The sequence below is a fragment of the Bos mutus genome, chromosome 8 (genome assembly GCF_027580195.1).
Source record: "Bos mutus isolate GX-2022 chromosome 8, NWIPB_WYAK_1.1, whole genome shotgun sequence".
Classification (NCBI taxonomy): Eukaryota; Metazoa; Chordata; class Mammalia; order Artiodactyla; family Bovidae; genus Bos; species Bos mutus.
In genome coordinates this window covers 33521822-33538921 of record NC_091624.1, presented here as the reverse complement: position 1 = coordinate 33538921, position 17100 = coordinate 33521822, and the positions used below count along the sequence as shown (strand labels likewise).

The 17100-nt window shown below is 38.4% G+C and overlaps 1 protein-coding gene across 4 annotated transcripts in view; it reads left to right on the top strand.

The window, feature by feature from the left end:
- NAA35 (N-alpha-acetyltransferase 35, NatC auxiliary subunit) overlaps nt 1-12045 on the top strand; it is an 88415-nt gene extending 76370 nt beyond the window's left edge. For all 4 annotated transcript variants that reach the window (XM_070375379.1, XM_070375380.1, XM_070375381.1 and 1 more), the window contains 6 exons: nt 5546-5682; nt 6673-6740; nt 7582-7722; nt 8119-8241; nt 10779-10859; nt 11652-12045. In XM_070375379.1, coding sequence (XP_070231480.1) covers nt 5546-5682; nt 6673-6740; nt 7582-7722; nt 8119-8241; nt 10779-10859; nt 11652-11711 — 610 coding nt within the window. In that variant the 3' untranslated portion in view covers nt 11712-12045. The remainder of the gene's footprint in view (nt 1-5545; nt 5683-6672; nt 6741-7581; nt 7723-8118; nt 8242-10778; nt 10860-11651) is intronic.
- Nucleotides 12046-17100: the final 5055 nt, after the last annotated feature.

Sequence of the window (17100 nt, the reverse complement as noted above, 5' to 3'; positions counted from 1 at the left end):
CAGCAGCATTGAACTTTACTTTTCACCACCTGCACATCCACAGCTGAGCATTGTTTCAGCATCGGAAAGTAATTCCAGTGCTGTAAAGAACAATATTGCATAGGAACCAGGAATGTTAGGTCCATGAATTAAAGTAATTGGATATGGTCATGCAGGAGATGGCAAAAGTGAACATCGACATCTTAGAGATCAGTAAACTAAAATGGATGGGAATGGATGAGTTTAATTCAGAGGACCATTATATCTACTACTATGGGCAAGAACCCCTTGGAAGAATTGGAGTAGCCCTCACAGTCAATAAAAGAGTCCAAAATAGAGTACTTGGGTGCAATCTCAAAAATGACAGGATGATTTCTGTTCATTTCCAAGGCAAACCATTCAGCATCACAGTAATCCAAGTCTATGCCCCAACCACTAATGTCAAAGAAGCTAAAATTGAACAATTCTATAAAAACCTACAAGACCTTGTAGAACTAATTCCATTATAGATAGATAAATAAATGTCCTTTTCATATAGGACATTGGAATGCAAAAGTAGGAAGTCAAGAGATAACTGGAGTAAGAGGCAGTTTTGGCTTTGGAGTACAAATGAAGCAGGGCAAAGGCTAACAGTTTTGTCAAAAGAACACGCTGCTCATAGGAAACACCCTCTTCCAACAACACAAGAGATACACATGAACATCACCAGATAGTACTGAAATCAGATTGATTATATTCTTAGCAGCTGAAGATTAGAAAGCTCTATACAGTCAACAAAAACAAGACCTGTAGCTGACTGGGGCGAAGATCATCATGAGCTGCTTATTACAAAATTCAGACTTAAATTGAAGAAAGTAGGGAAAACCACTAGACCATTCAGGTATGACCTAAATTAGTGCTTTATGATTATACAGTGGAGGTAACAAATAGATTCAGGGAATTAGATCTGGTCAACAGAGTACCTGAAGAACTGTGGATGGTGGTTCATAGCATTGTACAGTAGGTGGTGACCAAAACCATCCCAAAGAAAAAGAAATGTAAGAAGGCAGAGTGATTGTCTGAGGAGACTACAAATAGCTGAGGAAAGAAGAGAAGTGAAAAGCAAAAGAGAAAGACATACCCAGCTGAATACAAATTTCCAGAGAGTAGCAAGGAGAGATAAGAAAGCCTTCCTAAGTGACCAATGCAAAGAAATAAAGGAAAACAATAGAGTGGAAAAGATTAGGGATCTTTTCAAGAAAATTGGAGATATCAAGGGGACGTTTCATGCAAAGATGGGCATAGTAAAGGTCAGACACAGTAACTTAACAGAAGCAGAAGACACTAAGAGGTGGCAAGAATATATGGAAGAACTATACCAAAAAAGATCTTAATGACCTAGATAACCATGATAATGTGGTCACTCACCTAGAGCCAGATATCCTGGACTGTGAAATCACGTGGGCCTTAGGAAGCATTACTACAAAGCTGCTGGAGGTAATAAAATTCCAGATAATCTTTTTAAAATTCTAAAAGATATTGCTGTTCAAGTGCCTCATTCAGTGTTAGCAAATTTGGAAAGCTTAGCAGTGGCCAAAGGACTAGAAAAGAATTGTTCTTTCAATCCCAAAGAAGGGCAATGCCAGAGAACGTTCAGACTACCATACAATTGCACTCATTTCACATGCTAGCAAGATGATGCTCAAATCCTTCAAGCCAGGCTTCAGCAGTACCTGAACTGAGAACTTTAAATGTACAAGCTAGATTTTGAAGAGGTAGCAGCACCAAAGACCAAATTGCCAAGATTCGTTGGGTGATGGAAAAAGCAAAGGAATTCCAGAAAAACAACTACTCTGCTTCATTCATTATGCTAAAGCCTTTGACTGTGTGAATCACAACAAACTGGAAAATTCTTAAACAGGCGGGACTACCAGACTACCTTACCTGTCTCCTGAGAACCCTGTATGCAGTCAAAAAGCAACAATTAGAACCAGACAAGGAACAATGGACTGATTCAAAATTGGAAAAGGAGAATGTCAAGACTGTATACTGTCACCCTGCTATAATTTATATGCAGAGTGAATCAAGTGAAATGCCAGGCTGGATGAATCACAAGCTGGAATTAAGATTGCTGGGAGAAGTGTCTGCAGATGATACCACTCTAATGGCAAAAAGTGAAGAGGAACTAAAGAGCCTCTTGATGAAGGTGAAAAAGGAGAGTGAAAAAGCTGCCTTAAAACTCAACATTCAAAAAACGAAGATCATGGCATCTGGTCCTGTTACTTAATGGCTGAAGAAGGGGAAAACGTGAAAACAGGGACAGATTTTATTTTCCTGGGCTCCAGACTTACTGAGGATGGTGACTGTAGCCATGAAATTTGAAGATGCTTTCTCCTTGGAAGGAAAGCTACGACAAACCTAGACAACATATTAAAAAGCAGAGACATCACTTTGCCAACAAAGTCCGTATAGTCAAAGCTATGGTTTTTCCAGTAGTCACGTATGAATCTCAGAGTTGGACGTCCATAAAGAACGCAGACCACAAGTGAATGATGCTGGGAAAGACTCTTGAGAATCCCTTGGACTGCAAGGAGATAAATCCAGTCAATCCTAAAGGAAATCAACCCGGAATATTTAGTGGAAGGATTGATACTGAAACTGAAGCTTCAGTATTTTGGCCACTTGATGCCAAGAGCTGACTCATTGGAAAGACCCTGATGCTGGGAAAGATGGAGAGCAGGAGGAAAAAGAGGTGATGGAGGATGACATGGTTAGATAGCATCACTGACTCAATGGACAGGTGTTTAAGCAAACTGTGGGAGATAGTGAAGGACAGGGAAGGAAGCCTGGTGTGCTGTAGTCCATAGGGTCACACAGAGTCAGACATGACTTAGCGGCTGAACAACATAACCATTAAGATGGTTTTGTTGTCATGGTTGCTAAGGCTCTTAGCAGGTAATTCTTGGTTATGAAAATGAATTGGAGCATCAATGTAGTTATGTCAGAAAAATATTATTTTGTATATTCTCCAACATTTATGTAGGTAACAGCTCTTACCAACAGGTGTTATAGCTACTTAGGATTTTTTTTTTCATTAATTCATATTGGACACTCCTGTTCAAATAAGGCATTTTGTAGAGGATTGTGCTCAAGTTTTGTTGTTTGAGGCAGCTGATTGGAAGCTTTTGTGCTCTTGATTGCTCAGAATACAATTTTTATATGCTCTTTGACACAAAGAATTGGCAGATGAATTATATTCAGATAAATACTTGAATAGAAATTTACCTATATATTTGAGCAGATTCATTTCTTGCTAACAAAAGAAATTTTATTTCTGCTTGTAAGTATCCTGGTCTACTTTGATGTTAGTTTTAACTGTTGTTTAGTTTTAGTATTACAGATTGGGCTCCAGCATTTTTATAAAATATATATTGTTGATCTTTCTGAATGTGATCCCTAAAGCATGTGGACCCTAAAAATCAGTTTAAAAAAAAAATAATTCTTAAATTTAGCATGCATCATAATCACTCGGAAAGCAACTTGTTGGGCTGTGTTCTGGCATTCCTGGTTTAGTAGGCCTAGGGTAGGGACCCCACCCCACCCCCGGCCAAGTCATTCGCATTTATAACTGCTTTGCTGGTGAGACTGCTGCTGGTCCTGAGATCACAGTTGAGAACTGGTATAGAATATTAGCTCTTTGACTCTCTTTAGATAAAATTGTAGATTAATTTTGATAAAGCAGTTAGTAAAAAGCTTGTTGATAGATCTGATAAATGAAAGGCCTGAATTATGCCAGCTCTCCCCTTTACTCATCTGTCCTTGGGTTAGGTAGTCAGAAGGTAGAAGGTAGCATTAGTTCTCTATAGAAATCATCTCTTTGAGTTAAGGTAGGTTACAAATCCTCATTTTATAGTGTGATGGGGGAAAAATTCATTTTTATTTTTTACAAGGATTTTATAATAAGTGCTTTTCTTAAATTCATTGCCAGGAATTCTTTTCTCTCCACATAAAACATACTTTTTCTAATCAGATAGAATTGTACTTTCTATATATACTTTTTCTACTCAGATTTCTTGGTTTGCTTTAGGTGCCAGGAGGCATAGTGCTCAGTTTAGCATTAAAATAAAGTGCCTAAGTCATTCCAGGTGTATCTTTTCATTTGTTTTGCTTTTTTTTTTCTGGCTGTGCTATATGACTTGCGGAATTTTAGTTCCCTCACCAGGGATTGAACACGGGCCATGCAGTAAAAGCACCCAAGTCCTAACCACCAGACTGCCAGGGAGTTCTCTTCCTTTGCTTTAAAATGTTCTTTTTTAACATGTTTTAATAGTATAACCTGCCTTCTAACTGTTTGAGAAATTTTCAGAATGTGTCATACAAACTTGATCGTGAAATTTCTTACAAATCTTTGATTTTCATTTAATATAGTAGTGGTCCTTAATTTTATTCAAGGAATATATATTTATATCCTAGATTTGAACTATTTTTCTGGCCTAAGAGAAAGTATTATTTGCCATTTTAAACTTAAAAAAATTTAGTACCTGGTGAGATAAATCTGTCTCACATTTCTTTATTGAATAAACTCAAGTAAATTATATGCTTGCATGTTTTTAATGTTTTAGAATCATTTTGTCTAATGCATGTAATTTTTGTTCTGTATTTGTTTCCTTTTGTAATTAATAAGAAAATAAGAAATTCCTTAATGGGTTTAGGTGAAATGTGACCTATATTGATACAGTAAAAACAATTTGCTGGACATTGATTTGATTTACTGATACATGCAATTACCAAGAAGTCTTTTTTAATTAAAGTATAGTTGATTTACAGTATTGTGTTAGTTTCAAGTGTATAGCATAATGATTCAGTACATTTGCAGATTATATTTAATTATAGGTCATTACATGATAATAAGTGTAATTCCCTGTGCTATACAGTAAATCCTTGTTGGTTATTTTATGTATAGTAGTTTGTATCTGTTATCCTATACCCCTGATTTGTATCCCCTCCAGAAATCTTTTGAAAAGTTGTAAAACTCATATCATTGTAGTATATTTTCCATATTGTGTGGCGACAAGAAGATTTCCATATTGTATGGCAACAGGATAGGGAAAATTAATTATTTGTAATGGTCATTTTTTAAAGATCTAACCCATCAATTATCTATTTGAATAATCTTGTTTTATTTATTTTTTTTTTTATTCTTCCAATTTTATTTTATTTTTAAACTTTACATAATTGTATTAGTTTTGCCAAATATCAAAATGAATCCGCCACAGGTATACATGTGTTCCCCATCCCGAACCCTCCTCCCTCCTCCCTCCCCATACCATCCCTCTGGGCCGTCCCAGTGCACCAGCCCCAAGCATCCAGCATCATGCATCGAACCTGGACTGGCAACTCGTTTCCTACATGATATTTTACATGTTTCATTGCCATTCTCCCAAATCTTCCCACAATAATCTTGTTTTAAAACAAAAAACTTTTAAAACATTATTTAAAAAAACATCTCTTTATTAGTACTAGTGCATGTGTTGACCAGGCTCTCATTTAGACATGTATCATTAACTAACGTTTTCTCTCCATTAAGGTATCTCTCGGAATTTCTTTATGCCTGGTTGATGTCGACATTAAGTCGTGCCGACGGCTCTCAGATGGCAGAGGAAAGGATAATGGAAGAGCAGCAGAAAGGCCGTAGTAGTAAAAAAACAAAAAAAAAGAAGAAAGGTGATGGGAATTATTTTTAAACTTAAGAAATAAGTAACACTGGAATGTACTTTAATTTCATCAAATAATGGATGAATTAGTCATTATATTTTTATTTTCACCGTCTTCCCTTCCCCGGTGGCTCAGCTGGTAAAGAATCCGCCTGCAGTGCGGAAGACCTGGGTTCAATCCCTGGGTTGGAAAGATCTCCTGGAGAAGGGAATGGCCACCCATTTCAGTATTCTGGCCGGGAATTCCATGGACAGAAGAGCCTGGCAGGCTACAATCAATGGGGTCTCAGAGTCAGACACAGCTGAGCAAATTTCACTCACTCACTCACTCACTCATCTTCTCTTCAGAAGATACTGGGGTAGAAACTGAGTCACAGTATTAGTGGTAGAATCCTTTTGGTGTCTTTCCTTGCTTTTCTTTTACTTCTTTCCTATTTCATGTGTCAAAAGACAAGAAGTAGTAACCACATGGAATAAGATGAGGAACAAGACAGCAGGAGACTTGTGATACTCTCTTGACAGAAGGCTGACAGCTCAGGAAGGAAGGAAATCTGGAGTGGTGCTATTAACAGTCAAACAAAAAGATGATCATACACTGCCCAAGGACCATGAGAAGAAAGAAATGTTTCCAGGGGACTACCCTGTTAATCACTCATGGGCCGGTACAGATAGACTACAGTCATTACAAAATAGTGCTTTGTGTTCCCTTCAGATTCAAATTGAGTGTGGGTCATTAAACGACTGTACTCATGGCTTTCCTGTAATAAGAAATTGTCTCTGTATTGTGACTTGAGAAATCTTACAGTTTGGGGAACACAATTACTGTCTAACCTTAGCTCTATTTTATTATTTGTAGATTTGAGCCGTAAAATTTAGCCTGTGGGAACAAACTTTTTAATATTTTAATTTGGTAAACAAGATAGAATTAATTTAGATTTCTTCTGCAATAATGCAAGAGGAGGAGGGAAAAGAATTTGGATAATTTTCTTTCTAATTATAGTTCGCCCATTGAGCCGAGAGATCACAATGAGCCAGGCATATCAGAACATGTGTGCTGGAATGTTTAAAGTAAGTTGCTACATTGCTATTTTATTATTAAACTAAAATGAACTCTCCTGTGATTCTAGGTTCTAATTTAACCTTCATTTTTACTAACTGTCTGCTTAAAAATGACCTTTTATCCAAGTCCAGTGGTTTTATTAATTTAACAAATACTGAACATTTGTCATATGTCAGATGTCTTGTACTAGGTGCATTGCGAGATACCAAGTCTAATCTGATGTGATCCTTGTCTCAAGTGCCTAGTTAATGTTAGACCAGATGACATATATGTGGCATAGATACTAAGAGAGGGAAGCGTTTACTTCTGATTGATGATCAGAAAAGGTTTCTTGGAAGAGATGGGTTCCAGAGTTTTTTAGAAGTATGTTAGTTAGGAAAGGGGCAAGCTCCATAATGAAAGACTTAATTTAAGCAAAGCAGACATTTTCAGGAGATAGTAACTCGAGGAAACATACTAAAATACATAAAATAGAACATGGAATTCTGTTTGGAAAACAGGATCAGTGCTTTTCTTATAGAGATGATATATTACTTTTTCTTCAGGAGCTTTTACTTGAAGTTTTCAAAGCTGTTACAAGAGCCTTAAGAAGAATATGCATGTGGTACAATTTCACTGGGGAAATTAAAATATTAGACACTGGAACATGAGCATTTTTCATATAAAAGATGGTGCAGAATATAAAAATGAATATTAAAGCTAGTTTTTTCTCTTCCTGTTTTTGATTTCTGGGCCTTGTTTTGATTAACTGTGTATAAATAGCTGTTTTTTATTTTCTGCTCTCTGTTAATGAAGATGTTCACATTTTCATACTGTTATCATCTTTCTCTCTCTCTGTTTGTACTGTAGACCATGGTAGCTTTTGACATGGATGGCAAAGTACGAAAACCCAAGTTTGAGCTTGATAGTGAACAAGTTCGATATGAGCACAGATTTGCTCCATTCAACAGTGTAATGACACCACCACCAGTGCACTATCTGCAGTTCAAGGTGAACCTGCTGCTTAGAATAATCGCAAAATATTTAGTCTTAGACCCTCTTGGAGATGTGCTATTTGTACCTAGCCATTTTGCTGAAATAGTCAAGTGAAACTGTTATTGGACCAGTGAGATAAAGGGATGAAATAGCAGTTTTAAATAGTATGAATATTATTTGACTTTGTTGGGAATACTCATCATATTAACAGTTATTTAAATATGAGAATAATATGAAGTATGGTATATAAAGGTTAAAAACTGAATAGGAAAAAACCAGGACATGCAGAGTGTTTGCATTAGTGTCCATATGTGAATGGATAATCAGTGTAGAATTCTTTAATTTAAAAAGGTATTTTAGAGTTTTTTCACATTAAACATATTTTAAATAATAGTATTTCTTTCTTTTTAGGAAATGTCTGACCTCAATAAATATAGCCCTCCTCCTCAGTCTCCAGAACTGTATGTGGCAGCTAGTAAGCACTTTCAGCAGGCAAAAATGATACTGGAAAATATCCCAAACCCAGACCATGAGGTAAAACTGCAGTCACGGTTATTCTACAGGAAGTTTGTCAGGAAGTACATCACTTACTACTGGATAACAGTTTAATTATAAAATGAACTTACAGTATTAATAAATGAAGACTGTCATGTTTCTGCTAAGGATTTCAGTCACTTTGCTAACCTAACCTTGTCAGACTTAAAATTATATGATAAAAGAAGTGATACAAATATCTCCTTTGTGTAAATTTAGAAATCAGTGCAGAGAAATTAAGACTTAGAACCATAAAGCTGAAAGAATAGAAATAAGACCCAGATTGATCTACAGCTCAGTAATGTTAACATTAAATTTAAAAAATTTTATAGTTTATTAAAATATAATTATATAAATCTTAAATCTAAAAAATGATCTGGTCAGTTATCACAGGAAGTAAAAACAACCTTATTCTATTTGACCATTTAAAATAAAGCCTATTGTTTTGAAGACTATTTTGAGTATCATTCTACAGAGCTTAGAACTTGCAAAATACAAAATATTGTTTCAGCCTCTTACGAGTTTCATTAATTTACTATATAGCCTAATTTTATTGAAATTTATTTATTCTGTAAATGAGAGTTACCTGTAACACACTGACCATTTTGGGGGGTATATCTTGATACAGCCTCCATGAAAGGTATTTTAGCAATCTGTCGAAAATCACAGGTGCCTAGTCCCCGAAATTCTGCTTCTTGGGATTTACCTTACAGATACTTGTGTACATGTGGGAAGTGATGAATATACAGATATTGTCGAGTGTGTACTGTCCTAAGTAGTCTGGTATATTCTAGCAGGGGGCGGGGCAGGGAACAGAAATCTGGACCTTTCTATGGGTGGTGGGGGGGGGCAGGCAGTAAAATAGTCTATTAGAAGATCAGAAGTACTATGAAGAAAAACCTTAAAAGAGATTTTTCTTCTGAGAATAGAGATAGTGAATGCTCCCGGAGGTATAGTGGAAGGGATTAGACATTTTTAAATAAGTTGGCCTCTGAGCAAATCTTGGAAGAAGGTAGAGAAGCAAGTCATATGACCACCCAGGAATGGTGCCTTCTAGGCAGAGGGATCCATACGTGTAAAGGTATGTAAAGGAGTGTGCCTGGAGTATTTGAATAACAGCCCAGGGCTGTGTGCTGGAGTGAGGTGAACACAGGGTTGAGCTGTTGGAGAGTTTTAATGTGACCAGATCTGACTTTTGTTCTAAAGGATCACCATGCTGGCCACTGTGTTGCTAAAATAGACTGGTGAAACCAAGGATAGAATCCAGAGCCAGTTAGAGGCCATGGCTGTGATCCAGGTGAAAGATGGTAGTGCCAGTGGACCAGAAGTGATTGCATTCTCTATAAATGTTAAGGTCTAGCCAGTGGGATTGACTGATGGATTGGAGGTGGAGTTAAGAGAAAAATAGGAGTCAAGGGTGGTTTTGAGGTTTTTGGCCTGAGCACCATCTGTTTGGATTGAGTTGTAAGGGGAAGACTGTGGATGGAACTCGTTGGGAGGCAGGGCTGGGAAGGTCAGGAGCTCAGTTTTGAACATGGCTTTTGGATGCCCAAATGGAGTAGTTATGTAGGTGAGTGGGTATGTGATATGGAGCTGAGGGGCAGCAGTTCCTGAACTTGAGGTGATGTGTCAAGTGAGGTCAGTAAGAAGCAGGCAATTTTTTTTTTCTTCAAGTTGCCCATTACTCCCTCTTAAAGAGAAGTGAGTATTCCATTCCATTGTTTCATATTTTCAGGTGAAACGTTTTGGACAAATGGTTGTCAGAAATACCAGTTAAAGGACACTTTCTGCCTGCTAGGCGTGAGTTTCAGTTCATAATATGTGTTAACTCAGTCCTCACAAATCTTTGTGGGATAGGTAAATTATATCCCCGTTTTTACAAATGAAGGAACTGAGAACAGAGAGGTTAGAAAACTTGCAGAGGTTTCATAGCTGCTGCTGCTAAGTCACTTCAGTCGTGTCCGACTCTGTGCGACCCCAGAGACGGCAGCCCACCAGGCTCCCCCGTCCCTGGGATTCTCCAGGCAAGGACACTGGAGTGGGTTGCCATTTCCTCCAATGCATGAAAGTGAAAAGTGAAGTCGCTCAGTCGCGTCCGACTCTTAGCGACCCCATGGACTGCAGCCCACCAGGCTCCTCCGTCCATGGGGTTTTCCAGGCAAGAGTCCTGGAGTGGGGTGCCGTTGCCTTCTCCGGTTTCATAGCTAGTAAGTGGCAAAAGTGGACTTTGAAACTAGACGGCTTAACTCTAGATTCTGTGCCCTGAACATGTTGTACTGTCTTTACAGGACTTCACGATATAATGCTTTTTTGTTTTAATGAAAACAAGATACAGTAGTCCTTTCAAGTTTTCATGATAGTAAACTGGAGTTCTTTGTTACTAAAAGATACATGGTGGTACTCATATTTTGAAATTGCTTTCATTTTAATAAAATACTGACACTTATTTTGTGCCACATTCCTATTGGTATCTATAAGTCAATATATTTTGACTATGAATTTTATGTTTTGATAGCTTAATGTTGTTCATTATTTAGGTCAATAGAATTTTAAAGGTTGCCAAACCCAACTTTGTGGTTATGAAGTTATTGGCAGGAGGACACAAAAAGGAATCCAAGGTAAAATATATTGTTATTCAATTGTTATAAACTTCATTTTTTTTAGTAAGATGAATAAATATTACAAAAAAGTCAGAATGCCCACAAAGATGATTCTAAAAGGGATTCAGTGGCAGAAAATAAATTGGAACTTACCATTTTGCCTTGAAACTTACAGATTTTGTTGACTTAAAATCTCTAAAGTTTGCTCTGCCCTTCCACCTAAATTACTGAATGATTTGAGGTAACAAAAGAAAATGTGTGAAAACCAATTTATGGGAGTTATTTAAAAAGTCATCCACTTTTAGAAAAGTGAATGCTTCAATAAATAAATACTTTAATGGCTCGGGAGATGGAAGATTTTGTAAGCCTCCCTTGGTTGGTGTTTCATTGGTGCTGTATCAACATTCGGTGCAGAAGTAAGAGGCCAACCATTGAGCCATTTCTGGTGGCATCTGTCCATTATATAATACATACCTCTATTTGTTTGCTCCCACTGCTTTTCTGTTATCCCTCTTTCTTACCGCCTCTGCTTTACCAGTGACTCATTTAATTGCTCAGAAGTAGCAGCTACCATAGGACTAAAAGAACGCACTGACCCATGACCTTTTCCTGTAATTTAAGTCTGTTTTCATTAAGTATTCTCTAAAAATAGAAAACCATTGGTCAGCATGTTTTCTAATCACCTTCACAGATGCAGAGATAAGCTAAATCATTTTCTGTTCCTTGTTTCTAAAAACACAAGAGTCTAAAATTAAAAGTCTTTGTTTACTGTCTAAATATGTATAAGATACATTGACTTTGTTTTCACAGGTTCCTCCTGAATTTGATTTCTCTGCTCACAAATATTTTCCTGTTGTGAAACTTGTTTGAGAGAAAGACTGAAAAGGTGACCAAAAGGGTGGAGTCTACTTTCAGATTCTGTTCTTAGAGGATCTATCCGTCAGTCTTACCACATAACGTGAAGTGAAATGGATTTCTTGGATAACAACCCATTATAAGGAATACTTTTAATTTGATAGCCTTATATGACGTGAATGAAAACTGCTGTTTTAAAGTGGTTTATTATGTTCCATGGATGAAACTAGTCTTATCGAATGCATTGATGAATATTATTTGGTTTTATTACAGATTTAATCATAAATCATTTTTTATGAGTGAAAATAGTGTTTGTAAAGGTTAATAAATTTCTTGACAAAAAAATGCACTATTGGAGATGAAAAATAGCACTTTGTGGATACATGCTAAGAATTGAAGGTGTTTACTCTTAATATTTGAGCAGTTCAAACAAAAGTTTAAAATCAAGGGATTTAGTAAACACTCACATGGGATTTGGGCTAAATACACTTAAGGGAGGTTTGGGGGGACCTCCTAGCTATATAGGGATACTAAGTCACGCAGGGATTGTGATTTTGTGTGTCACAGTATCTTAAACTATATACCAGCATTTTTTTTTGTCAGAATTTTTTTTAATCCTTTTAACTGTTACTTTTGGCACTTTTTTAAAAAAGATTACACATCATGTTTGCTAGTGATATTATAGGGTTAGGTTTAAACATGACATGCTGCTTTTTATTACCACTTACTTAGTTTAACCCATGAAACATTTTCAAATGGGGCCTTCCCAGCATCCTCTGGCTCTGCAGATTGACTTAAATTCACCTGTACCTGCAAGTGCCCAGTGCCAGTGGCCCCAGCCTTCTTCCTTTGCTGCTCGTTCCGCCCCCATCTGCTCTGCTGTTCTGTGCCATATTGCTGTGATCTCTGGGGGCCTTTCCTTTGGTCCTACTATTAACAAGACAGTATTGTTAGCAGGAGTTACACTGAGCCTTTGGCTTGGCTTAAAACCAGCAAGTGTTTTGTATTTCCTTTATGGTTAAAAGGGTTCTGAGTTTCAAGTATCTGAATTCTTATTTGACACCTTTCTTGCAGATGTCTTATTGAAACTTTATTTCTGGAAATATCTTAAAGCAGCTAACCTGCATAAATCTTGCTTACTATAGTAGAGCCGACGACTGTAGAGTAAGAATATTCGTGACTCCTCTCTTCTCAGCTCCTGAAGCAGACAGGCTCTCTTTTACCAAGAGTGGTGATAAACGTGTTATCCAGGAACAGCCAGTAGACATTGAAATCTCAGAATCCAGAAGTCTTTAAAAAAAAACAGTAGTCTGTACAAAAGAAATGAGCTATAAAGAGATAAAGAATATATCTGTTGCCTTCTATTTGGATAGTTTTCTGAGAAAGAAAACAGTTTCTGGCTGGTAATTTCTGATTACTTTAAACAAGAAAAATGGTAGACAGGCAACAGAAGAAAGAATTCAAAATGCAAAGAGGCTAAATGAGGCAGCAACATCTGGCGGACAGCCAAGAGCCTGAGGTGAGCTATAAGAATGTGGATCAGTGCCAACAGGAACCATGGATTAAGAGGGTGTGCTGGCATTTTTAAACTGATGTCTAATTAGGTCATCTGAAAATGTACATATAGGTTATTGAGCAAGGGTTCTGCCTAATTAAGAGTACCTAAGGCTGTTTTTTCAGGAGTGGCTCTTCTCCCTAAGAGCAAAGAGTGTTCCTAAGTTTCAGCTGCAGGTTTCTAATCAGAAAAGCTGAAAGTTGCCTTTTTTGGAACTTTTTAGAAATCTATGTACCATACAAGGTGCAAAAAAAGAAAAAAATGATGGGGGAAATAAGACTGCCTCTCCTCTCACAGATCTAACAACCATAAGAATGCAGAAAAACCAACAAGTCTTTATCATGCTCTAGGGAAAATGCAGTGTGCTGGTGGAGGAGACCCACCTCACATGATTTATGGAGAAAGTCACCATCTCATCCAGGTCCCAAAGGTTAACGATGGGCACTAGCTGAGTCCCTTGACAGGGACACAGATGGGCACAGGCCTGTGGTGAGAAGGTGGCAGTTGACTAAAGTATAGAGCAGGATAAGAAACTAGAGAGGAGCTGGAAGTAAGGGGAGACTGTTGACTGATGGTGGATACCGCTGGAACATTTGAATCAGGTAAACAGCAGGATCAAATCAGATCCGCTTGCTCATGATTACTGGTTCAAAAAGCTGTAGGCAGGGAAGCTTGTGAGGTGAGAAGAAATGACGGTTGGTCTTAAGGTAGTGGCAGAGGGAAGAGATGAATGGAATCAAAAGATAAGAGGTACAGGACTTGGGTGAGTTTGTGGGAATCAAGGGTGATGATTCATAGGTTTTAGGGCTTTGCAACTAGATGGGTGTGGTGCTATTTGCTTATATAGGCAAAACAGGAGACAAGGTTCAGGGATAAAGTTTGTTTTAGATGTTAAGATTTCGTTTTTTCTTTCGGGCGGTGCAGCTTGCAAGGTCATAGTTCCCTGACAGGGGATTAAACTCAGGCCCCTGGCAGTGGAAGTATGGAATCCTAACCACAGGACCACCAGAAAATGCCTTCTTGAGCTGTCTTTGAAAAACATCCTAGTGCAAGTGGCGAGTAGTTTGGTGTGGAGCTGAAAGCAGCATTCTTGGGTAGACATGAACTGAAGACTAAGTGGCTGCAGAAATGAACTGTAAACTGAGGCCTGCACTGGGGGCTGCCGGAGAAGGCAATGGCACCCCACTCCAGTACTCCTGCCTGGAAAATCCCACGGATGGAGGAGCCTGGTGGGCTGCCATCTATGGGGTCGCACAGAGTCGGACACGACTGAAGCGACTTAGTAGTAGCAGCAGCTGGGGGTTGCAATTGCTCAGGGAACATGTAGAAGAGAAGAGCCTGAGATTGGTCCCAAGAAGAGTCAGGATAACCAAATTCTAAGAGTGGACCAGGGCAGAGGTGGGAGAAAGGAGCAGGTAGGAGATGAAAGAAAAGTGAGCGCCTTAAAATCATGCCATGCCACCCTCTGACCAAGTTTCTGTCACTCGTTTCGTAAGACTCTGGCCTTCTAAGAAATCACCTTAATTACTGGTCAAAAAAGCCACCTGTTTAGAAAAGTGTAGGAGAGTTTTTCTCTGGCCATGAAAAGATTTAGCCAGAAATTAGGCAATGCAGGGCCACATACAGCTAATAGGCCTAAGATAAGGACCAAAATGGGCCCACTGGATCTGACAGGTTGCTGGCAACAATAGTAAGAACCTCCTTGAAGAGGTAGGGCAGAATCAGTACATTGAAGTGTTAGTGAGTGGGGTGTGAAATAATGGAATCATTCTTTAGAACTGATTTCTCCACATTTATCCTTACCCCACCCTGTTCTTGGAGGAGCTGGTATGATCATAAAAGATCAACTATTCTCTGGTTAATGATAGTCTTCACTAAGTGACACCTGGTTTGGCCACTTCATTTCTGCCCTGTCCCCTGGGCGCCTCAAGCTGCATCTTATTTTGCTTTTCCTCTGACCAGCCAACCTCTTCTCTTGGACAGCTTCTCTTTATCCTTCAAGTTTCTGAAACATTAGATCTTCAGAGAATGCTCCTGTATCTCCTCGTTTAGGCCAAACCATTTAAAAGTGCTTAGCATTTTCAGTTCAGTAGCTCAGTCGTGTCCAACTCTTTGCGACCCCATGAACTGCAGAACGCCAGGCCTCCCTGTCCATCACCAACTCCCGGAGTTTACCCAGACTCATGTCCATTGAGTAGGTGATGCCACCCAACCATCTCATCCTCTGTCATCCCCTTCTCCTGCCCTCAATCTTTCCCAGCATCAGGGTCTTTTCAAATGAGTCAGCTCTTTGCATCAGGTGGCCAAATATTGGAGTTTCAGCTTCAACATCAGTCCTTCCAATGAACACCCAGGACTGATCTCCTTTAGGATGGACTATTTGGATCTCCTTGCAGTCCAAGGGACTCTGAAGAGTCTCCTCCAACACCACAGTTCAAAAGCATCAATTCCTCGGCTCTCAGCTTTCTTTATAGTCCAACTCTCAAATCCATACATGACCACTGGAAAACTCATAACCCTGACTAGATGGACCTTTGCTGACAAAGTAATCTCTCTGCTTTTTAATATGCTGTCTAGGTTGGTCACAGCTTTTCTTCCACAGAGCAAGCGTCTTTTAATTTCATGGCTGCAATCACCATCTGCAGTGATTTTGGAGCCCCCCAAAATAAAGTCTGTCACTGTTTTCACTGTTTCCCCATCTATTTGCCATGAAGTGATGGGACCGGATGCTATGATATTAGTTTTCTGAATGTTGAGCTATAAGCCAACTTTTTAGCATTTTCAGTTGTAGTTAATTTTTTTTAATCTTCCCAGCTATAGTATAAACTTGAGAAAAACACCTTCATCTTTTGCAGAACTGTTCACTCAGTTAATGGGATGTGGATCTTTTAAAAATATAAAAGACATCCTGGAGGCAGTTAGTTGGAAAACTGAATGAAGGTTAAAATCAAGGCCTCCAGAGCAGTAGCAAGGCTCAATTTGAGACACTTAATGGTGAGAACACAGGACACTAAGAGTGCCAGGGGAGGTTTGAAGTAGGAACCAGGAGGTGGTAAGTTGGAGTCTGGTAGCCTTGCCCCTAAACAGTTTGTATCAGCCGAAGAAACTGGTTGCATTCACTTAGAATTTTTTCTGTAGTCTTCTGCTAACAATGCTTTCTATTCTTTCCATTTAAAAAGAATGTATCAGCTTTTGGAGGACCACATAAAGTTATTATGCAACACTCTGAATTTCTAAACTACTGATAAGGTAAAGATGCAGTATCTGCAACCGTCTGTGTAGAATTCAAACATTTTAGGCCAAACCTTTAAGCCAAGCTTAAAGTAAAGTGTGGTGCTTTGTTTTGATAAGAGATTTGTCATCCGTTGACTTCCAGAGTAACTTTTGAAAGAACCCATCTCAAAAAGCCAGAGCAAGGATGTTATAGCAGAATTGTCCTTCACAGGGAAAAAACTGGCAGCTGTAGACTGGTGGTTAAGGTCACAGAATTACTCTTTTAAATGATAATTCAGATGTGAAATAATAATGTGGCTGCTTTTTTGATGTGAGTTAAGACATTCAGGTGAAGGTTTGAGTTCTGGATAAAGGCACACATGTTACATCATACTGAAGTTCCACTGTCACCGTACTACTTTAAGAGAGCCAAATTGGTAAAAACCAAGCTCTAACATCAGGAGCTGCTCCACAAAGACTCTGGCTTACTTCTTAAAGCCTGAGTTTTCATCCTCATTCTTACATGTCTATTAACACTCATTCTAAAAATGCATTTGTCCACCTAAATCTGTTTATGAACGTTCTAAAGGGCAAAACTTCAGTTATATGAAAAATCAGGTTGCCTAGGGCCACATC